Consider the following 24,681-nt stretch of genomic DNA (forward strand, 5'->3'; position numbering starts at 1 on the left):
TGAGGAGGAAGCGCCATAGCCACGGTAGTCCTGGCGACAAGAACCCAGCAACGAGAATCAACAACAACAGCCCGATTCATTGAAACTATAAAACAAATCCAAAATACCGGTGGAAAATTCACTCGGACTTAAAGGTGATAACATTCTTTTTAATTTCGCCTGTCGAGCTATATTACGTTTGTAAGGGAAACTATTACGAGGACTGTTGTATTTTTTCCACTAACCGTAGCTAGATATAATGTGTCCGTAGCCATTATAGCCACCTGCCTGGCTAAGTGATTGGCTCGAGAGCCGCTCTAGGGGTGACTCGCGAAGCATAGCCGGCCAGCGGGGGATCCGAATCAACACGCCGAACAGACTGTTAGCTTCTGTTCGCCTCGACAGAGCTAGTCGTTGTTATGACGATGTCAAATGCTAGATTGGCTGTACAAAATGGCGGGTGTTGTTAGCAGAATATAAGCGAGTCTACACTCATTGCTGGCTCCACGAGCAAAGCTAGGCTAAGCTAGTCGGCGAAAGACGGCGAACACCCTTCACTTTCACTAGCCAGCTAGCGTTGCTAGGTAGCCAAGCCGTTGAAAATAAACGCCGTTGGCATAGCTACAGCCAAGTCCGAGGGGACAATTTACTGTTTGCACTGTCGTGTCGACGTTACAAAAATGTTCGTCTCCAGTATATCACAGATACAGTGATGCTGTTTAAACGAGTAACTTGTATTTAACCTCCACACGGTTGAATCTCATTTTAATGTTTTACACTGGAGTGAACCCAGTCATTCCCCTTCATTATAAAGCACAGCGTTGGGTCGTGAGGTGACATGAAAATCCCATTTCACTTCACGCTTTCGCCCCAGACATCTACGCCTGTTCTAAATAGTCTCTAAAACAGTAATGTTGAGACCGATTAATCTGTGCTGTTTATAAAGGGAGGTGGTGCAGCCAAAGGGCTTGCTGTGTAATATAAACAGTGTCCGTGGAGACAAGGGACCTAAAAATAGTTGGCACAATAAGGAACTACCAGGAACTAACATTTGCTGGGAAGTATTCACCCTCAGTCCTTTTGTTTCCTAGTCTGCCTGCTTTGAGTTTCTGCCAGTAGTACGTGCGCAGAGCAACTGCTTTGCAAACAGCTATCACATTACTTGTAACAGGACACCAAATGCTTTGCTGAGTCTTCCCTGTTCTTTGAGCTGGGCCTTTAATGGCTGGTAGGGGAAGACCTGAGTGAAGCCTTTGTGATAGAAGTTATCTAAAATATTAATAACAAAGTTACTAGCATGTAAATAAAACCTTATTGGACCTGCTTGCAGACATTTATGCTTTTTTCCCTTTTGAATGACCTGAACTTGTTTTGAGGTTCACATTCTTTCTCTTTTGCAGACTTTAAACCAGGCTATCTCAATGGCAACTCCAGCCTATGTGGGGGAGCTGCAACAGGCCTCCCAGGCGCAAGGGGGCACCGTAACCGTAGCATCGGGGCAGTCTGCCGCCGCTGCTGCCTCTGCAGCCCCTCAGCAGTTCCTGGCAGAGCTGCAGACCACTGTAGCGTCCGGCTCAGTGTCGGCGCCCACGGGCCAGACCACACCCCCTCCTACAACAGCCCAGAAAACACAAGTAGTTGCCCAAGCCCCGCCCACTCAAGCCCCACCCACACAGACCCAGTATGTCACAGCTGAAATTCAGAGTTCACCCACACAGTCCAGCAATGCCCAGAGCACACCACAGTACATCGTGGTCACAGTTACAGGTGAGGGCGTGACGTGTAAGGTTGCAGCTATAGGTAGAATACATGGAGGAGAGACATCCTTTAAATATATACTTTGCAGATGTATACTAGGGATGGGTGTGGTTATTAAAATATAAAGATTGGTATTTTGTACTACTGTGCATGTACCGTAAACCTCATGTGAGCTTTTCTGCACCTTTCACTTTTTCCAGAGGGCTCCCTCCACTCCAATGACTCAGTTTCAGACTCCAGTCCTCCTCCTACAGTGGTGCAGACTGGAGTTCCCACTCAAGTGGTGCAGCAGGTGCAGTCATCCCAGCAGGTAGAGGCGCACACACATACAGAACTGTGAAAAAAGTCAGAGACCGCCCTTTCGTTTATTTCATTTCGACTCACAATTGCCATTACGTACAAGTTACAAGTCATTTTTTCAGTGTCAGAAAAAAGCATGAAACATAATTAACAGTTACACAAAAGCCTCCAAGACTAAGTATAATATCAAATCTGTCTGCATTTCATTTGTTCACTCTCTCTTTTGTGCACCCTACTGCCACTTTAACTCCTTCATCTTAAAACTGACTAGTCACAGCTGTGTCCTGCCATCAGAACTGTTCCCAAAGGAACATTATGATTCCCTTCAAAGAGAGACTGACATTCACACAAGCAACTACCTAAACACACCTTAGCTGCCTTACAATTTTGTTTTCAGTTGTGCATCTAAAATGGGGATATTTCTGAGAAGAATAGCAGTAAGAGAGTCCACTTGCATAAGGAAGAGGAAATTCAAAAGAGAAGTGAAAAAACAGGAGTTTCCAAAAACTAAATTAAATAAATTATTAAAAGATATAGAGAAAATGGAACTTCTGACAACCATACAAGACCACCGAACTGGTCACCGCCAGATAAACAATACTTAAAGCTTTCATCTTTGAGAGAGAGGAGAAAATCAAGCTCCACTCTTGCTTCAGATTTGAAAAATCCACAGCTGTTTCTGTCCATCCTGACAGCTCAGCACAATGAGTCTGAAAGGATGTGTTGCTGTCAACAAGCTGTTACTGAGAAAAGGGAACAGACAAAAAAAAGAATGTTTGCATTTTTCAATCACATTTATTTTTTGCTTGTAAAACCATTAGGTACATTGTTCAGATCTGAATGACGATCATCCTCTTGTTCTCTGTATGTGATAGGTTTCTCTGTATTTTTGTCCACAGAGGTCAGTGGTTCAAGCCACATCTCAGACAACCAAGACTGAACAGGGCACCCAACTGAGTGTCACCAGCCTTCAGCCTGTACACTTGACTCAGGAGGTGACTGCATACACAGACCCAACCCTCATTCTTCTATTTACATTTCTTAAGCAATTTTAACGAAGCTAACAACCCCACCTATTAGCACTGTGCAAACTGAATGCTGAACAGCACGTTTACTTGCAGCTTAACGCTGCATCATATACATTTCAAAAGAGAGCTCTGCCAGTTGTGGCGAGGGGAAAACAGCCTCACCATGCAGTAAAAAAGTTCAGCAGATTTCTACTTTATGCAAATGAGTCTGTCCTCTGCATTGTGTTTAACCAGTTGTTCTCCTTTTGAATACATAGGAATTGTAATAATGAAAATTTTTGTTTTTATACATAACTGTTGGCAGTGACGTCAGACATGGACATTGTTTAAATGGGAAGGCAGTTTAAATCATGTGGAGCTCGTAGATTATTTGCTAAGACAGACAGCTTGCTGGCTTGTGTGGATGATTGATGCACAGTATAGGGCCCTTGTCATGAAATCCAAATTTCCAGTATAGTATGTAAATACTATGAAAGTATTTAAAATGTACCATTCATTCACCCCCTAGTCCATACATTTCAAATTTGGAAATGAGCTGATTGGCTGTCCTGTTTTGCGTCTCATTCAAAAAGCAATTTAAGCTGAAACATTTCTTATAATTTCAGTGTAGGGTGGGACTACAGTGCTGTTGGCTGAATTGGTGGATGTATGTAAATGTGTTTTCATGACATCATAAAAACAATTAAACTATTTTTGCAGCTTAATTTCCCAGACATGTTTGAGAGGGTTCTTATTCTTCATTTTTCATAACAAAAACATAGAACTGCCCACTGGTGATGAGCAGAGATCTGGCCTTAAAAAGTGCAAGTAGATGTGTACTGTAAATCTTCATACACTTGCCTCAAACCTCAAACAAGTTGTTAGAGAATCTTTAATAAATTTCAGAGTTCAAGATGGTTGCTATTATTGTTTCATAAACTGTGTTTATGTCATAATCTTTGCTCCATCTTTATAGACTATATCAGAAACCATCTAACCAAGTTTATTTGAGATTACCTCAAAATGATGTATTTTGAGATGAGTATGTGATTTAGGCATGTGGTTTGGACAGTGCTAATCAGTTAGGTTTAAGCATCCATCGCTTCTTAGCCACATTAGCCTACACTTGGAATAAGGGAAAATAGTGTGAATTGGATTTTTAGCCAAACTATTCCTTCAATGACACATTCTCTTAAATGAACTGTATTAGTCTGTAGTATTTGTGGATAAATTGTGGTAGAAAACTGTGTCACCTTCCACTGCTTACTTCCAGAGTCCTTCTTACAGACAGCAAGAGAAGAAAGCAGAGAGAGAGGGGAAAAGGCAGAGAGAGAGAGAGGTACAGCAGTGGTCAGAGTACAGGGCAGCAGCAATAGCAGATAGATCTGTAGAGTCATATGCAGATGGCCTCTACCACTCATGCTACACGTTGGACTATCCAGGAGTTTCCCCCTACATCCCACTTTCACTGCCTCGGGCCTTTACTCCAGGCACCTTCTCTATCCCTGTTATGACTTTAGGCTGGGAGTCAGAGCAGCCCCTCTACTCTGCTGTCCCCACAGTGTCCGTAGCCCAGCCCTTCCTGTTTGAGGCTGCTTCCAGCCATGGAGTAGGTGGCTTTAGAGAAAGAAGCAGGCTTAAAGCAATGATTCAACCAAAAATCAAGTTTACACAGTCTTCTCCTTACCCATGTAGTTGATCAGCCAAGATGTGAAGTTAGCTCTGCTAAAAGGCAGAGGTACCTTGCGAGTAATCATTGAGTGGTAAACAAAGTCGTTTGAGTGAAATGATGCACATTATAGAAACTTACCAACTTCTTTACAGTTGTGGTTATAAGAATCAGGGGTTACGGTGTCTGAGTTTTAGTATGTTGTTTTTGTATGTAATTTTGCTAATAGTAAAATAGAGGTAAATCTTGAAAAGTATTTTTTCCTTGGGTACCATTTTGCCTTAGAACACCCCGAATGCAACAACAAAACCTTATCTGAAAACTATCATAAAACATGTCTCAGGCATCATGCAGCATTTGTAACCATTCCATGTAATAACTTTTTGTCAGATAGCTTTTAGAGGCATTAAACACTTCAGACCTCAGGTTACTATCACCACTGGTCTTGGACTTGGTAAGTTTCTGTGAAATGAAGCAATTCACATCAAAACAATTTGAAAGACGTTACAATCTAACAATTTAATTATGCAAAAAAATTGAAAATTCTGCTTTAATGACCAAATACATTTGCTTATGTGGTTTCTGACACTGGTATCTGTACAAATTGACAAAATCACATCACATTGATAAAAACAGTACTAGCAGTGTACTTGAAGCCTGATTAAGGGTAAGGGGGGCATTGTGTAAAGTAGACTTTGGTCGAATCATCACTTTAAATAACAACCAGACCTGTTGTTGCTTACTGAAGTCATGAAGTATAAGAGATAAAAATGGTCTGGTTATGTGGCAATAGGATTTTCTCGGAAAGAGCTGAGAAAGAGGAAGGAAGGAAGTGAGCATATTCTCATTGTGTGTGCCTGTGTGTGTTTGTGTTCTCTCACGTGCACATCTGCCTGCAGCAGCTTCAGCAGGTGCCGGTGCAGCATGTGTACACTAACCAGGTGCAGTATGTGGAGGGAGACACTAACTATACTACCAGTACCATGTAAGTCCACAGCATTGATAAGTCAGTCACATGGTTCCATGTCACCACAGCAATGGCTGTTAACCTTTAGAAGTTTTAAGTCATTACACAGTTATAAATATGTAAATACTAAGTTAATTACATTGTTACATGATGAATTATATTTCATTTGCACACTGTATCAACAAGTTCAAGTTTGTACTTCTTGTGTTTTTCTGCTTGTTTTGGTGTTGAAGAGGTATTTCAGGGTACACTGTTAAAATACACTCAGAAAAAGCTAATGTTTAGGTGCAGTTTCTTTCATCAAGGTACTAACAATTTGAATGAAGTTTCAAAACAGTTAGAAATGCACATTGTTTATTTGTACTCCTGATGCTTCTGCATACAGTAGTATTAATTACATGTGTCTTGTTCTTGTGTATAAATTGACAAAGCACTGAAATTAACAGCCATCATGTTATTCAGAGCAGTTTATTTTATAACTCAATTTTTCCTTCCCTTCTCAGTCGCTCCAGCAGTTTCCCCTACACGGACACTCCCTTGTACACCCAAACCAGTGGCGGTCAGTACTATGAGACCACCTCTGCCTCTGGCTCCCAGGCTGCCTCCCCCGGCACCCCTCTGACCGTTGCAGTGACCACAGGCTCCACTGGCGTCTCCATGTTTGTTGCTGGGACGGGCCAGATTGTGGCCAACCCCACGGCGGGCACAGGGGGCGGAGCCACGGCCGTGATCGCAGCCTCAGGGGCGGCATCCAGTGGCTCTGGAGAAGGAGGGGGTGGGGCTAACGGCAGTGGTGGTAGCTACGTGATACAGGGAGGCTACATGCTGGGCAGCGGGGGCACCAGCAGCAGCAGCAGCGGAAACGGCCAGAGTTACTCTCACACGGCCCGTGCGTCCCCGGCCACCGTGAGTATTAGCGAGGGAGAGGAGAATAGCGTGCCGTCGGCAGACAAAAAGGTATGACCGAAAAAAGCACAAAGGCGAAGACCAGACCAATTGTTCGGCCACACTTGTCACTCACTCGTCACCTTCACCCTTCCCAGTACATTGCAAAAAATTATACCTTGTCAAGTGAAATCATCTGAAATTATATCTAATGTTTCTGCTTATGAGTCTGTTGTAAGAATATTATAGAATTATTCAGCCTATTTCTAAAAATTTCTTCTTGTTTTTTAATTAATTTTATATAGTGAAATGATCTTAAACAAGGCAATTTCATTTACTTTAATTAAGAGGGAAATGGCAGAGATTTTTCTAAATTTCAGCATAATTAAATGGTTGAGAAAACCATTTTAAACAAAGTCATTCTGAGGGATTTGATGTGAAATACTCTTTTCTACAGAAACATATCACAATCATAGTCAGAATTGTTCACAGTGGCGGTGATTAGAACCAGATGTCTGAGGAGTTTAATGCTTGTAAAACCTCCCTCACAGAAAGTTATTACGGGAAATGGTTACAAATATGGTGCCCGATGTATGAGACACTGTTTTAACGATATCTTTGGGATAAGCTTTTGGTCTAAATTATTTTTAAACGCATTCAAGGTGGAGAGGTACATACAGAAAAGCAAAAAAGGTGCACAGTAAAGCAAAACAGATTTAGCACTATTTTACCAGAATCAACATTACATTAAGTTTAGAAGACAAATGTAGGTTCACTGGTGGTTTTGGATAGTAAATAAAATTATAATATTTATGTTGTAGACAATGCAACCTCCACTGTAAAGAAATCATGGGTTAGTTTCTCCACAATGGATAACTTTACATCAAACCACTCTGAATGACTTTGTAAGAATTTTGCAGAAATTTTGAAAAATCGCTGGAATTCCCCTTTAAAGTACAGAATGTCTAGAAATACATTGAATAGTCTAATAATATTCTTACAACATAAGTGTAATGACAAGTATTCGATTTGTTGGCCAGATTTTAGATGATTTGACTTGCCAAGATATTATTGTTTGCAGTACATAAGGACGATGATGATGTCATCATTCCCTATCACGCATCAGAGAGCACAGTTAAAGAGCAGAGTGAGACAATGAGAGTCACAAAGGTCAGTCATGATGTGGCTCAAAGCATATAAACCTCAGCATTCGTCTCCTCTATTGAACCCATGCCATTAGGCGCAATGAATAGAGTTATCGGAGTAGCTGTGAAAATTTCCGTAGAGACAACAGCACCGGAATACACAAATTATTCATAAATTCAGATTTCCCTGTTTGCATACATTTGTGTTCTTCTAGGAAAAACGTGTACTACTTTGACAGCACTAGAACAGGTTTTACTTTCTTTCACTGTGCTGTCATGTTCATTGAATGCAAATGCAAAATTCAATCATGACTCCATCATGTTTCATATCATAAATTTGCATGAGAGAGGAGAGTCATCTTTTGATACTCACATTCACTCTAATGGCCCTCCTACATGGCTGCATATCTTGCTAGGGGAACCAGTCAAAGCTGCAGGCATCCCATTGGTTGTATGTTCTGTTGCATACCCGTATTGTATGCGACGGCACGCGGAAGAGTACAACACTACTAAGCATGTGTCTGAATCAGAATGAGTCAGAACTGTGTCATGCACTGTATATGTGTCTTTATTGATTCTAAGATAATGGTATTTCTATGATTTTAGGAGCTAATATAATATATAATATAATCCATAATCTGCATGTAGTTTCATATGTGATCACTCAGTTTACATTTTATCATTTTCCTCTTTCATAAACGGGTCATTTCATGAAAAGAGTGCCACAACATTCGATGCCGTGTATTAGAGACAGAAATTTGCTAACAAGCACGTGGAAATAATGGGTTTTTTTTAGACATTTTTTTGGGAATGCAGGCATATTTACATTTTCACATCTGTACAACAAGTAATTTGAAGTTCCATCTCAAATATTACAAATTAAACGTTGTATTAAAGGGCCCATATTGTGGAAAAAATGCTAAATTATTGAAGCAAAGAAGTTTGATATAGAATGCAAACATTGTTAAAGTTAAAAAAATTTCACTCCCCAGTCTGTACAGTCCATATGGACTGCCTGTTCTGAATTTATTGTTTTGTGATGTCATGAAAAACAACGCATTTACAAATATAAATTTGGCCCTACACTTCACACTGAAGTTATAAAGTGTGTTTTAGTCTGGACTGCTTTTTGTATGAGGCACAAAACAGAGCAGCCCATCAGAATTTACATATATTAGTCTTAAAGGCATAGTAACAAAAAACAGCCTGTTTAATTCTAAGGGATTTAGAGAGGTTGGAAAATTATGTACAACTGGTGTTTAAATCCACACAAATGTCATTTGAAATTGTCTGCGCCATGCTCTAATGTATATACATATATAAATTTAGCTTAAAAACATTAATTTTTAGTAAAATGCAGTAATTTATCTGTTTTTATCTGTTTTCCACCTTATTTAGCCTTAAAAATAATGTACCGCCACAATAAGTCATATGATGAGTAAACAACATAATTTCAGTCCTCAGAGCAGTTAAAATATCCAAATTGTTTAGCATTCATAATTTGTTAGTTTTTTCCATCCTTGACATCCCTTCAAGCAAGGTATGCACCCCCATCCCACAAAATATTAAGAAAACAGTTTTGCAATATTCACAGAAAAGACATGTAATTAACTGTTGAAAAACCCCCGTCCCCCAACCCCCCACCTTTTTCGTAAGAGCAATATGTAACTAAAACTATAGAGGACAAAAAACTGTGATTTATTTACATGAAAATTAACATGGCTAAATGGCACAGATCTCGTGAAATGACTCGACTGAACACGACTCCCTAAGTGCACTTCTCTGCATGCGTATGCACGAGCGGTGCATGGGAAAGTGTGTTTTTTGTGTCTGTGTGGCCGTCCTCTTTTTGCGTGTGTATGTCAGGCCATCCCTGGGCTCTCTGTCTGAGTGTGTGTGTGGCTGTGTGTGTGTCTCATCCCTGCAGCTGTCCTCTGGCCCTCAGGTGCAGTGGTTGTTGGATAATTATGAGACGGCGGAGGGCGTGAGCCTGCCGCGCTCCACCCTCTACTGCCACTACCTGCTGCACTGCCAGGAGCAGAAGCTGGAGCCCGTAAATGCTGCTTCCTTCGGCAAGCTCATCCGCTCTGTCTTCATGGGCTTGAGAACGAGACGACTGGGCACCCGGTAAGGACGGATACCAGTATTAATTTTAAGGAGCTAAAAATTTGGAAAACAAACAAAAAAAAAGATAATTTCAGCTCATAGGTGTTACTGTCATTAATTTCATTTCCAGTAATTAAGTACAAGTTATTAATTTATCAGGAGAGATTTATGAGACAATGAGATACAGGATAATTCACTTGCATAAAGGGAAAGTCAAAGGAAAATATGTGAAAGACATGAGTTTCTAAAAGTAGAGTAAAAAAAGTCATTAAAGTATATGGAGAAAATGGGACTCCTAACAACTGTGCCAATCAGATAAACAGGTTTCATCTTTGAGAGAGAATAGAAAATAAAGCTTCACTCTTGCTTCAGTTTTGAAAAAAAAAAAAAAACACCGGTGTTTGTGTTCATCCTTCCACTCTGAGATAATGTGCAAATCTAACAAAGAAGCTGCTGGTGTTCCTCATAACAAAGGACTGACCACCCCAGAGTCCAGACCTCAACATCACTGAATGTGTATGGGATTACTTGCATTGTGAGAAGCAAAAAATGAAATCAACTTCTAAAGCCCACTTCACACCAGGTGTGGCACCACAGCGGTGCCACATCTGGTGTAAAGCCCAGAGCGTATTTTTCCATGTCAAGCGCAAAAAAGACACTTTGGGTCTATTTTTGATGCGTGGCCTGTTAGCAGTTTCTTGGCAGAAACAGTAGCTGTACATCACATGGTGAGAATGCCAGTCACTGCAGCAAGTCAGGTTTTTATTGGCGATCTCTTTATATCATCTACATTAAGTTTATTTAAACAATAAGGAGACAATAAAGACATTTGTATTACATGAAAATGCAATGCAAACAGAAACCGTGTTCCTCTCAATGCATTTATGTCACAGCCATTGTGAAATAACAAGCGTTGTGGAGTGGTTCTGGATTACCACTTAAACTGCATTGCGTCTGTTGTGAAACAGGCTTAAGACTGAACTTTGGAGGTGTGGAAAAGGGTGAAAACAGTAAATACTGAAAAATTAGTAATTATATTTAATTGTTATTGCTTCTGAATAATGTTCTGTTAAGTATTTGTTTTCTGCTTTTTCCTGATGCTAAAAAATGAATAACTTGAATAAATGAAGTGCACAGTATTCTCAAAAGTCACGTTATTAGGAACATCTGTACACTTGTTCTATCATGCAGTCATCACAAAAGGGGTCAAGGCAGTCAGCTAATTTTCACATCAAACATCAGAGTGGGAAAAATGTGATCTAAGTGACTTTCATTGTGATGTGGTTGTAGTTGCCAGACAGGGTGTTTTACATATTTAGAAACTGCTGATCTGAGATTTTCACCCAGAATGGTGCAAAAAAAACAAAATTATGTCCAGTGAGCAGCAGTTATGTGAGTGTTGATGAGAGAGTTCAGAGGAGAATGGTCAGACTGAGCTGACAGGAAGGCTACAGTAACTCTGACTCTTTACAACAGTGGTGATCAGAAAAGCACAACAAGTTGAATTTTAAGGTGGATGGGCTACAACAGCAGAAGATCACATTAATTTCTACACCTGTCAGCCAAGAACAGAAATCTGTGGCAACAGGGGTCACAGAATCTCACAGACCTCAACAACTGAAGATTGGAAAAATGTTGCCTGCTCTGAGAAGTCTGGATTTCTGCTATGACATGCAGATGGTCAGAATGTGGTGCAAATATCATGAAATCATGTTGACCATGTGCACACCTTTTATGGTCACAGTTTACCCATCTTCTAATGGCTACTTTCAGCATGATAATTTGCCATGTTACAAAGCATAAGTCTCAAACCCTTTCCATGAACTTGTGAGTGAGTTCAGTGTACTTCAGAGGCCTTCACAGTCACCAGATATGAATCCACTACAGCATCTTTGGGAGAACATGGTAGAACAGGAGATTCACAGCATGACTGCGCAGCTAACAATCTGCAGCAATTATGTGATGCAGTCATGTCAACATGGGCCAAAATCTTCAAGGAACATTTCTAGCAACTGTTTAAATCCATACCACAAAGAATTCAGGCTGTTCTGAGAGCAAAGACAGATCCAACCCAATTCTCAGTTTTTAAAACAAAATGCGGCAGAAGCTCACAAAGCGTAATTAAAAAACAAATAAAAAGACACTGAGAATTTTAAAAAGCCACATGCCTTATCTTGAAACAGGTAAAAAGGAGGAACTAAACTCTCAAACAAGAGCTCTCTTAGGCCTCTTTTACACTTCAGGGTTGAATGGCTCTGAGCATGGAACACTTAAAAACTGGGCTCAGTGCATTTCTTTTGAATACCGTTAGCTAACGAACTTGACTGATTAGTGTTGGAGTGACAAAACCTGAAATCAAACCTGTTCTGTAGTGTTTTTGCTGTAGCTTGCTAGCTAACATATACGTTTGATGCCATCCACCACAACACAGGCTCGATTCCACTGAACTGATGCTCAAAAATTCCCATTTAGAGGATAAAGACTCATATATGAGATCCCAAATTTGAATGTCTGGAATTGAAGTGACAGAAAGATAAAAAAGAATTGTTCTAAGGTGCTTTGAGCTGTACCATTATGAAGACATTATAAAGGAGGACAGAAATCACTAGTTGAAATATGAATGGGAAAGCTTGTAATGCTCAACATGGCGTCTGTTTGCAGAGAAAGTCTCGCCTTTCAGGTAAAAGAGCCAGTCAGCTTGCTGATTACGCCATGAGTGGGGAAAGCCCCTATATAAGAGAATGTTTGAAGCCCCACTCGCTGTGGAGCGCAGTAGCCAAAACAAGCCAAAAAGTGATGTATTTTGTGACACACGCTACAAACTCATTTCAAATATGTTTTTGAAACGGTAATTTGGCCATGAGTTTTAAGTATTTTGAGATAGGAGCCTGGTCTTGTATGAGTAGAAATAACTGAGTTCACAGATTTCCAGTAAGGCTCAGTTTCAGTAGCTGATGCTCAAATAACACCCATTTAGGGGATAAAGAATTTGAGAACGCGCTGAGTGTTGGAGTGACGGACGGAATCAAATATGTTTTGTGGTGGGTGGTGTGTGTGTGTAGGTATGAAACTGTTAGCAGTTAGCCGCTCTTTGTGTAGTTTTCTGTAGTATCTACTGATTCTGATTTAGCAGCTCAGCAGATGGTAAAATAAAACGTAACCGGTTTAACAAGTCCGCATCAGCGCAGAATGGCACAGTATGGCCTTGAGAACCATTTGGCTCCACAGTGGAAAAGAGGCCAAGATGAGTTCATACTATGCTGAACTCTCAAACAAGAGCTCTCTTCAGTCCTTGTTGTCATTCCTGGATGTAGTTTCCTTAAACATCGCTGTTGTCATAAGAAAACTTCGTCTCCAAAATGGTAACTTTACAGGAGGAGAAAAAAATAGTTTACTTTTAATGTAAGTCAATGGAACCAGACTTTTTTCCAAGTCATTTTGGGTGATTTCTTTTGGTCCGTTACACTTGGTTAGCTCATAACTGCTAACGTAATGCTATATGTTTTCTTCTTCTTCTTCTACTTCTTGAGTATACAAGAAATAAGAAGTTAAAAAAATAAGACGTGCATATGCCCAAGAGACTTTCCAGTAACGTTGACTATACCTGCTTTTCTTGCTTTGCACTGAATTAAAAGAAAAAAAACTTATAGTGCTGGTGTAATTAAGATGTTTCCATGCCTGACTGTTACAGAGGGAACTCTAAATACCACTACTATGGGCTGAGGATCAAAGCCAGCTCCTCTCTTCTCCGGCTGATGGAGGACCAGCAACACCTGGCCATGAGACAGCAGCCATTCTCCCAAAAACAGAGGTATTCTGTCTGTCTGTTTTACTCCTCTATGTTTTTCCCTCTTTTTTCCATGTCATTCATTCTCTCAATCATTGCTTTCCTGAACTGACATTGTCACTGCTCATACACTTTAGGTTGAAGCCAGTCCATAAAATGGAAGGAATGACTAATGGGATGTCATCAGGGACGGGACAGCAACAGCAGCAACAGGGATCAGGTCTTTCTGATATCAGTGCTCAGGTGCAGCAGTACCAGCAGTTTCTGGGTAAGTACAAAAGGCTGTACAAGCACCCGCCAGGCGTAGTTGTGGTGGGTTTGGTTGGTGCTTATATGAATTTCCAAGCTTACCATTAGTAATTTGCGCTTGAACAGTTGGGTTAGTCGTAAAGTTCCATGCTACCAGTGTTTAAAAATTGTATATCATCAGCCACTTCATTCTCTGATGGTATGTGAACTAGGGCTGAACGATTTGAAGAAAATATTTAATTGCAGTTTTTCTGGTGAATATCGTAACTCGTAAACTTCTAATTGGTTTGAGTATAATGTGCAGTTCATGAGCACTGTGTTATTGGGTTAAATTTCCCCGGTTGATACATAAGACAAAGTTGTTGACAATGTAGGCTATAATTACAGTTGCAGCACTTGCCATTTGAAAATTGGTCAAACTGCAATTTCAATATAAAAACGATAATCTTTCAGCCTTAATGTGAGCATGGTAGACCAAGCTGGCATTGATCCATCTCTGCAGATATATGTATTGTTCATGCATTACATTTACCATTTGCTGGTGACCCCCAGTCATGATTTGGTGACTTGGAAAGGTTCTGACTTTAATTGACAAGGACTGTCAAAATGCACTATTAGACTGATGATCAGGGGTTAGGAGGGTTAGGACAGGGCCAGGTGAATAGCTTTGTAAATTGTAGGCCCAGACCACTACAGATGAGGCATGTGTTAATTGGCTGAACAAAATGTAAGACAACAGTGAGGGATAAACTAAGACAGACAAACTGAAGTTAAGGAAATCCCAAGTCAAGTTTTTTGATTAACGGCTTCTGTTGCTCTTTATGCAGATGCATCCCGTGCCCTCCCAGAGTTTCCTGATATCGACTTGCAGGGGAAACCTTTGCCAGAAGGTATCGAGCTGGAGCACATTAAGAGCTTTCAACTGCTCTACAGAGAGCACTGCGAGGTAATCCCCCACTCTTGTCTCTATCCGTCTGCCTGCCTGGCAGGCCCAGTATCTTGATGGGCCAGGGAGAACACCAACCATTTGCTGCTCAGCTGCAGTCTTCACAACCGTTATCCCTAGGGTCCTAATTTCTTGAATGAATTTGACTGTTTTGGCTTGAAATGTAAGAATTAGTGGGTTGCTCTGTGCTCCTCCAGGCCATCCTGGACGTGATGGTGAACCTGCAGTTCACACTGGTGGAGACTCTGTGGAAAACCTTCTGGAGGTTTAGCGAGAGCCAGGCTGGAGACACAGCCACGCTGGCTGTGTGAGTAGGCTACTCCTAACTCACACACACACTCACATAGATATGTGATTAACTTATTTATATGAGTCAATTACATAACATGCATTTTTTGTGTTCAAGTCTTTTTTTCCTATTAAATAATTAAATAAACACATCACATATATCACATTATTCTACAACACCACCTCCAAAAAAGTTGTGATGCTGTGCAAAATGTAATTTAAAAATAGAATGCAATGACATGTAAATCATGTACATCCTATGTAGGCTATAAATACAATATTCTGCCTAAAGCATTTTTCTCTCGCAGGTTCAGGTTTCTGTTAACAGATCGATTAACCTACAAGCATCGGCACACAAGTATTTGAGCATTGAGCACAATAAAGATTACTGATATTTTCTTTTATTACCACATTTATATCACATTATAAGCATTCAACATATTGTCCTTTTATGGTTCACCAGGTATTCTGGCACAATTTCATGTTTGAAACTTAAATTCATAATATGTTGAAACATGGCAGCTTTAAAAGTGTCCAACTCATTAAAGGAGAGTAGATTGTAGATTGTCTTTTAATGTGACATAATTTCAGCGCACAGGAGCACTAGCTTACTTGTAGAATGTGTGTCAGCATTATCTGTATTTTCACTGCTACATGACCTCATAATTCAGAGGATCCAGTGACACAATTTCAGAAATACTAGCTGTCTCCCAAATCAATACATTGAATGGATTTTTACAGTTACAAAACGATACGTCTTGTTTTTTTTTCATTGTCATTTTGAAAGCCTTATTTCTCATTGACCCACATACCACAGAACTGTCCAGTATTGTAGATGTGGTTAAAAAGCACACAAATCTAAGTAATAAGCAGTTATCAGTCAACCACTGTCTTGTAGATAAGCTCACTCTAGACAGGATATGAGATTCCACTGTCAGAACGTTTATGAGAATCAGTAAGAGATTGTGGGGTAAATGATTATGTAGATTTTGGAGGGAAATTTGTGCAAATATTTCTGTTATTTGGTGTTTCAGTCACGATGAGTCAGAGAAACGGCTCCCCAAGTCATGCCTGGTGATGCTGTGTAAATATGACCCAGTGCTCCGCTGGAGCCGGGACTGCGACAACACGCTGTACCAGGGCCTGGTGGAGATCCTCATACCAGATGTACTGAGACCCATACCCAGTAAGTTATCTCTCAGCTCTGCTGAAAACACCCTTCCCCAGGCAGCCTTGCAGAAAAGTCACTGAAACCACAAACTGAAACCACTGTGCTTGAGCTGCTCTTACAACATGGCGCTACATTACACAACTACATACCAGGCTGTAGAGCAGTGGTGTCTATTTCTGGTCATGGAGGGTCAGAGTTCAGCACAGTTTTGTGATTACTCTGATTAAGTACTCCTCTTAAACCTCCTAAATATGAGTTGAATCAGGTGTGTTTGAGCAAATAAATCACCAAACTGCACTAGAAGAAGTGATGTGAAATGCTACTGATGCTACACGGTTCCATACACACCACCTGACAAATTGTTCCATTCTTTCCACCCAGGTGCCTTAACTCAAGCCATTCGTAACTTTGCCAAGAGCCTAGAGAGCTGGCTCACTAACGCCATGATGAACATTCCTGAGGAGATGGTCCGCATCAAGGTCAGAACAGCTGAACAGTTACAGCCTAGATTACAGAAATACTGAACGGCCTCATTCACCAACATTCTTGAGAAGGAATTTCTTCTTAAAACCCACTTACGCACAAATATTCTAATGTTCACCAATGTTTTCTTATTTTGGAAGAAAAAGTCCTTAGGACTTTTCTGAAGAACAAATTTAAGAAAAAACTTGGGAAGATATTGGTGAATGAGGCCCACTGTTGACGTTCAGTTCTGTTAGAAATATATATTGTTGTCCCAGACGATGACTTGCAGAGGTATGTTGTTTGTATAGTAATAAACACTGATGAGCCAAAATATAATGACTACGCACAGATGACTCGAATAACCTTGATTATCTCATAACAACAGCACATGTCAAGGTCTGGGATATATTAGATGGTAAGCAACAGTTGGTTCATGCAGTCAACTTCTGGGATGTGGGAAAATGGGCAGGCATGAAAACCTGAGTGAATTTGACAAGGGCCAAATCATTATGACCAGACAACTGGGTTGGAGCATCTTCAAAACAGCAAAGCTTGCGGGGTACTCCTGCTGCAGCACTAAGTGTCAGTACCGGCTGACAGTGGTCTGAGGAGCGACAGGGAACTAGCAATAGCATGTTGGGTGACCAAAGGTCATCATGTGCTAGAGCAATGAAGACTATCCCATCTGATCTGAACCGACAGAAAGGCCACTGTGGCTGAAGTCATAGAAATTTTTAATGATGGTTACGAGAGAAATGTGTCATGACACACTGCATAGCCACAGACCAGTCAAAGTGCCCATGGTAACGCCTGTCTACTGTCAAAATTGCCTACTAATGGGCATGCGAGCATTGGAAATGGACCTTGGAGTAATGATGAGTCCCAGTGATGGCAACAGGATGCACTTTGGGAAGAAGGCAATCCGGTGGAGGGAGTGTGAGGCCCTGGGCAATATTCTGCTGGGAAACCCTGAGTGCAGGCATTCATTTGGACGTCAATTTAAAATCTGACACCTACCTAAACATCATTGTGGACGTGGTACTCCTTCATAGCAGTGGTGTACCCCAATGGCAGTGGCTTCTTTCTGTGGGTTAATGCACCCCGCCACACTGCTCACATTGTTCAGGAATGGTTTGAGGAACATGATGATTTCAGGGTGTTGCCCTGGCCCCAAATTTACCAGATGTTAATCAGACTGAGTATCTGGGATGTGCTGCAACAAGAAGTCTAATCCGCAGCGGATCCACTTCATAACTTACAGGATTTCAAGGATCTGCTGCCAACGTTTTGGTGTCTGATAGCACATAGCACGTTCAGAGGTCCTAAGGAGTCCATGCCTCAGCAGGGCAGAGCTGTTTTGGCAGCATGCAGAGGACCAACAGCATATTAGGAATAATGATCGTAATGTTTTGGCTCATCAGTGTACGTATTGTTGACATATGAATACACTCCCCATATGGGTACCATTTGCCTCCTTTTGCTCTTCTTTTTTTCTGGCTTTCATGGTTAGAAGAAATATCTCCAAATGTGACATAAAACTTCTGTCAAATACTTACAAATACAAAAATTACATTACAAATGAAACTGTTCTCAGCTTGTTATAAATGCTATGATCATTTGTTGCAACAACAGTTATAAATAATTCTTCCTTTTTCTTCTTAATTATCGGCACATCATTATTGAGCTATTTTGCTTAAATATTTAAAGCAGCATGCAGATTAGACTAAGAATTCTTGTGACAGACAACAGAAACAAATTGCCACACTATAAAAAGTAATAAAATGTGATTTATATATGGAATACGTAAGATTAATTTCATTATTATTCTTGTTAATAATATAATCTTTAGTTTTTTGCTTTAAAATTGACACATAAATCATTAGTTATGACAAGAATATAACTAAATTATTAGTGCACTTTGTTCATCTAGTTTAAAGAATAAACTGCTGCATATAGTATATTCTGTCCAGATGCTGCCCCCCCCCTTATCAGACAGCATATACACTTAATATGTTAAGAAAAAACATGCTTTTTGTATTGAAGACATTTTGAAAATTTAGTTGTCACTAAACTTCTGACAGGTGACATATCACACTTCAATTTAAGCTTTACTGATGTGAGCTAAGGCACAGCTGTATAAAGGGAAAATCATTAACATCTGGAATACTGGGATTTCATCTATATTCTGACTGTTGCAGGCAATGACATTGTCCCTTCACCTCCTTGTTCAAGCTCAGGTAGATAGGCTGCTGCGCTGAACTGTATTGACGTTAGACTCTTCTGTTTGTGTCTAGGTGACGTGTGCGAATGCCTTCGCGCAGACCCTGCGCAGGTACACCTCTTTAAACCATCTGGCTCAGGCTGCCCGCGCTGTGCTGCAGAACACTGCACAGATCACCCAGATGCTCAGTGACCTCAACCGAGTGGACTTCGCTAATGTGCAGGTCTGCCTGAGCATGTCTGTATGTGTGAGAGTGAGAGACACTCCACAGGCCATCCCTTTTATCACAGCTCTATATATACCACTTAAATCTGTCCTGAAATATTACACTGTTATATTGTGTGATGTGATGTTGTTAGCTGTGTATTCCTTCCTGTGGAGTTTGAGTGTTTGAGTAGTTTGAGCATGATAGTCTACTTTTAGATTCTTCTTATTTTAGATCAGTATGGGTATCAACCAATACTGAAGGTTTCCACATTGGTATCAGAAAAAAAAGTGCTATTGTGCAATGTCTAGTGTCTAATAACAAAAAGAATTCTATGTTTTATTTACAGTACTGTGCAAAAGTCAGAGAGTATCCTTAATTTATTTAATTTTCAGTAAAAATGGACATCAGGTTATTCATTATTCAGGAGATATTTCTGAGGAGGTTACATATAAGTTAATCCATTTGCAGAAGTTAAAAACAAATCCTAACAAACTGGAGTTTGAAAAAACTAAGAGTCATAGAGAAAATGACATGCCTGAAAACCATGGAAAACCTGGTAGACCACCAAAATTGTCACCATCAAATGAACAGTAGCTTTTATCTGTGAGAGAGAAGCTCCGCTCTTGCTTCAGATCTGCAAAAATCCACAGATGTTTCTGTCCATCCTTCTACTGTAAGAAGATCATTCAACACCATGAGTCTGAAAGGATGTGTAGCTGTCAAGAAGCCATTACCGAGAAAAGGAAACAGACAAAAAAAGATTTGAACAGTTAAAATTGGTTAATCAAACAAAGAAGCTGCTGGTGTTCTCAGAGAAATGGACTGGCCACTGAAGAGACCAGACCTCTACATTAGTGAATGTGCTTGGGATTACTTGGATCTTGAGAAGCAGAAAATGCAACCAACTACTAAGACTGAACTTTGGAGGTATGAAAAAATATCCCTGTAGATTTCTTTAAAAACTGAAAGCACTACATGCTGAAACACTAAATACTGAAAAATATGATACTATATTTTGTTATTGATGCTTCTGTGTAAATTTCTGTTGAATATGTGTTTTTTTTTATGTCGATTTGACCATATAGTAAATAGACATTTGTACAGCACTGTATACAACACCCACTCAAAGTCACTTTAAAATAGCATTATGCAAAAAGGGAGAAAAAGGCATGGATTGGTGTTTGCCAGAGCTGAGAAGTGAAAAGTGAGAGAATGCGTTGTGTAGAGAGAGAGACTAAAAAAGTCCATCTCTATTAACACAGTCAGATCTATAGATAACAGTGCGTGACTTTTATGTCTGTGTGGGTGTGCTGACATGACCTCTGGTTTGTCAGAGCTGAGAGGGACTGAGAAAATGAACTTACATGGTGTCGCCTGAAAGCATGATGACCGACAAGAAGTTTGTCTCTAACAGAGTGATGACTCTACAGTCTCAAGTGCTAAAGCCACTGCGGGTGTTGTCCCAAAATATTTCTGGGTTTTCTGAGAAGTTCTTTCTCACGTTGTCTCTTCTTTTGATCTGACAGTTTGGACCTGACTAATATAAACATTTTGTGACCGAAACCAACACTATTTCAATAAGCTACAAACTCCAGTAACCAATAACACTGACTGATATAATTTAATATGTCCAAAAATGAAAAACACTCCAATAGTTTTAGGTGATTTTTTTCAGTTGTGAACTGTCAGATATGATCATCTGTTCTCAGTTATCACATTTTTATACTCAAACAACAAAAACTGAGAAAGAGGGTCAGTGCTTTCCAAAAACTTCTGTTAATTACCTGTTTTTGTCAGTTCTCTCCATAAAACGATTTTTTGTGTTGCACTACAAGTTTAGGATAATTTTAGATACATTTTACATATTAATCAAGATGATGTTTCGTTTTCAAATTTAGCCTGTATAGTGTTAATAAAAGGTGATGAATGTAATGATAATAATCATATAACATGTGAAAGTGCTTTACAATATGTATATTATATAATATGCAAACATAAAACAAGTAATAAAATGTTAAAATAAATAAAATGTTTTAAGCTGCTTTTTAATGTAAATATTAATTTTCATGCATAATTTTTAATAATGCTTTTTAATAGTAAGGGTAGGTTCCTGAAGAAAATGAAAGGGTCCATATCCTAAATCTTTCTTGTACTATTTTCTCCCTGTCCACTTTTAACATTTGTGTGGGTTTAATTAATCCTAATCAGTTTTTAAATGACAATTTTCTGACTTCTGTTTACACCTTAGAATTAAACAGTCTGTTTGTGTTGCTGTGCCTTTAAGACTGATATATGTGAGTAATCTTTCTTCTGATTAGCTTCTCTGTTTTATGCCTCGATCGGAAAGCAGTTCAGGCTGGAACACTCCTTAAGCGGAGCTAAAGTGCTGTAGGCTGAAAAGTGTGAAAATGTGTTTTTGTGACATCACAGAAACAATGAACTGAAATCGAGCTGGTTTCGCAGCCTAGTTTCCAGCTTTCAGATAGACTGTATTGACTGGGGAGTATAGTGTTAACATATTAAATTAGGCTCTTTTAAAAAAAAAGGAAAACTCAATTTTCCATTATACAGGCCCTTTAATGGGCACAGAGTTATATAACTTTGGTGCACAATAACAGAAAGCTGCTTCACAATAGAGGTCAGCATATATGAATTAGGCGTTAGAGATGGTGGGGCCTTCAGTGCGATGGCCACAGCTGCCCAGCAAAACACCAAACATAACTACTCTGTGGTTTAATTAACTCCTGCTTTGTTTACTGGGAATAAATGGCTGTGTCAGATATTGGATGTGTGTGGAACTGCGTGGGCCGGAGTGGGACAAATTGTTTTGTTTGTGGGCTGGAGCAGAACCGATTTTCTGCTGGAGCCGGATGAAATCTTGCAGGAGCAGGTGGGAGCGGAACTGAAAAAACAGTCCTGCGCAGACCTCTGCTTCCCATCTCCTCCCTGATTTCTCAGCGCTACCTCTGTTCATCAAAGGGGAAGTGAAGTCTTCTAGTTTAAAGTAGGAGCCACCCAAAACTCCAGGCCAAGTTCTCAGAGCATTCTCCCCTTCTACAATCATACACTCTCCAAACTAATGGTCCAAACTAGTAAAAACAATACAAAACAAGGCAGTTATACATCATTGATTGTTGGGGTGGGGAAATCATGAAGAACTATCAGTGGTTTATCAGTAGGAAAGTGTTGTTTTGGCAAGATTTCTGACAATAAATTTGCGGAACCCACATTTTCACAGATATTATCAGCCAGATGGTATATTGGTTGTGCCCTATTGATAGGATGTGTAAGCATTACTCTCTCTGTCTCTGTCTCTCCACAGGAGCAGGCTTCTTGGGTGTGCAGATGTGAGGATCGGGTGGTGCAGCGCTTGGAACAGGACTTTAAGCTGACTCTCCAGCAGCAGAACTCATTGGAGCAGTGGGCAGCTTGGCTGGATGGTGTGGTGTCACAGGTTCTAAAGCCCTACCAGGCCAGCTCAGCCTTTCCCAAGGCTGCCAAACTCTTTCTGCTCAAATGGAGCTTCTACAGGTGAATCTTGATTCCACTGAGAAAGGGTTCTGAGTTTAAAGGGCATCAGTTGAAATCAGAAGAACGATGACTCATTCATCATCGCCTGTTTGCAAACTGCTTTTTCTTTCAGTTCAATTTAGGGTGCTTTTTTAGATTAAGAAATAATGCTACATTTGAACTGCCTTAGCATGGGTTACAAAGTTATAGAATATAAGGGTGATTCCACGATTGGGGTGCCATTTGTGTCCCACAGATATAACGAGTGTGCAAGTAAAAGACACTTTAAACATAGATAAAGTGTTCTTCACAACAACCTATGTGCATATTTAAGATAAATAATTTCTTAAATATTAATAATCTATAGCTTTTTGCCTGTCCCAGTCAGATACTTTTGACCATACACTATATGGCCAAAAGTATGTGGACACCTGGCCATCCCTTTCCAAAACAATGGACTTTAATATGGAGTTGCCCCCTCTCCCTTAGCAGCTATACCAGCCTCTATACTTCTGGGAAGGCTTTCTTTGAGATTTTGGCGTGTGTCTGTAGGAATTTGTGCCCATTCAGTCAATAGAGCGTTTGTGAGGTCAGACACTGACGTTGGGCGAGAAGCCTTGGCTTGTAATTGACGTCCCAATTCATCTCGAAGGTGTTGAGGTCAGGGGTCTGTCCAGGCCACTGGAGTTCCTTCACACCAAACCATGTCTTTATGGATATCACTTTGTGCACAGGGGCACAGTCATGCTGGAACAGAAAAGGATCTTCCCCGAACTGCTGTCACAAAGTTGGAAGCTTATAATTGTATAAAAAGTCTTTGGATGCAGTAGCATTAACATTACCCCTCCCTGGAAGTATGAGCCCTAGCCAAAACCCTGAGCATCATTTGAGATGAATGATTATAGGTTATGAAAAATATACATTTTTGTGTCCCTGAACATGCACTCACCCTTGTTATCTTAACACATTCACTGCAATCACTGCAATCATGTATCTGGAAAATTCCAGGTCACATTTTCCACAAATTTCCTGAAGATCACAGAAAGAAGAGAAGTATTTTATTTTCAACAATATTGTGAAGCTGGCTGACACTTTGAAAGTTCAAACTTACCCAATACAGACTGAAAGCATGAATACATTTCATGCATTTGCTAATTTTATGCTAAAAACTGTTACTTTCAACCTTGGTACGTATTAAAGCCATTGTCAGCAAAGAGCCATTGCAAAAAACAAGACATTACTCCTGAGATGGCCCTAATCATGGAATCACCCATTAAAATGAAATAAACATTTTACATTTTAGAATCTGTAAGACAAAATGGACAACTGGTAAGCTTAAGTACAACCATTGCAACATCATAACTAAAACTAATCTTTTCCCCTTCCTCTCCTTGCAGCTCTATGGTGATCCGAGATCTCACACTGCGCAGTGCGGCGAGTTTCGGTTCGTTTCACCTGATCCGTCTGCTGTATGACGAGTACATGTATTACCTTATAGAACACAGAGTGGCTCAGGCCAAAGGAGAAACTCCGATTGCTGTAATGGGCGAGGTACATACACACAATGCATGAAATGAGAAATCTCACTTGGTCATATTGTTTACTGTAACTGAGGAACAGCGAGAGCCACATAATAAAGAAAGTTGTTATAGTATGCTTTTTGCAGGTGATAAACTTTTGGTTCTTCCTTTCATTCTTAGTTCGCAAGCCTTGGTCGCAGTCTGAATACACTGGATCCTGATAAAGGTAAACGGTCCTCCTTCTTCTTTCTCATATATACACATTTATCACTGATGTAAAAGGGGAATTCCGTCAATTTTCAGCATAATTCATTTATTGAGATGTAAACAATGTCATTCAGAGTAGTATATTGTGAAATGCTCCATTGTAGAGAAACTTCAGATTTCGATTCAGATTTCTTCACAGTGGTGGTGATAGGAACCAGGGTTCACACTGTCTACAGTGCAAATATATACTATCCAAAACAACCAGTGAACCTAAGTAAAAATTAAGTTAACAC

General features: G+C 40.0%; 1 protein-coding gene across 3 annotated transcripts in view; it reads left to right on the forward strand.

Annotated features, from left to right (window-relative positions):
• The window catches only part of rfx1a (regulatory factor X, 1a (influences HLA class II expression)), a 31,270-nt gene continuing 6,589 nt past the window's right edge, over positions 1-24,681 (forward strand). The window contains exons 1-17 of one of the 3 annotated variants that reach the window (XM_036589982.1): positions 1-134; positions 1,380-1,746; positions 1,938-2,047; positions 2,937-3,032; positions 5,613-5,698; positions 6,184-6,637; positions 9,638-9,837; positions 13,508-13,627; positions 13,741-13,871; positions 14,680-14,798; positions 14,996-15,105; positions 16,121-16,272; positions 16,639-16,736; positions 19,017-19,166; positions 22,474-22,682; positions 24,059-24,212; positions 24,362-24,407. In XM_036589982.1, coding sequence (XP_036445875.1) covers positions 1,401-1,746; positions 1,938-2,047; positions 2,937-3,032; positions 5,613-5,698; positions 6,184-6,637; positions 9,638-9,837; positions 13,508-13,627; positions 13,741-13,871; positions 14,680-14,798; positions 14,996-15,105; positions 16,121-16,272; positions 16,639-16,736; positions 19,017-19,166; positions 22,474-22,682; positions 24,059-24,212; positions 24,362-24,407 — 2,581 coding nt within the window. In that variant the 5' untranslated portion in view covers positions 1-134; positions 1,380-1,400. The remainder of the gene's footprint in view (positions 135-1,379; positions 1,747-1,937; positions 2,048-2,936; positions 3,033-5,612; positions 5,699-6,183; positions 6,638-9,637; positions 9,838-13,507; positions 13,628-13,740; positions 13,872-14,679; positions 14,799-14,995; positions 15,106-16,120; positions 16,273-16,638; positions 16,737-19,016; positions 19,167-22,473; positions 22,683-24,058; positions 24,213-24,361; positions 24,408-24,681) is intronic. The other 2 variants (XM_036589983.1, XM_036589984.1) reach the window with 2 other exon arrangements.

The sequence above is a fragment of the Colossoma macropomum genome, unplaced genomic scaffold (assembly GCF_904425465.1).
Source record: "Colossoma macropomum unplaced genomic scaffold, Colossoma_macropomum, whole genome shotgun sequence".
In the NCBI taxonomy this organism is placed as follows: Eukaryota; Metazoa; Chordata; class Actinopteri; order Characiformes; family Serrasalmidae; genus Colossoma; species Colossoma macropomum.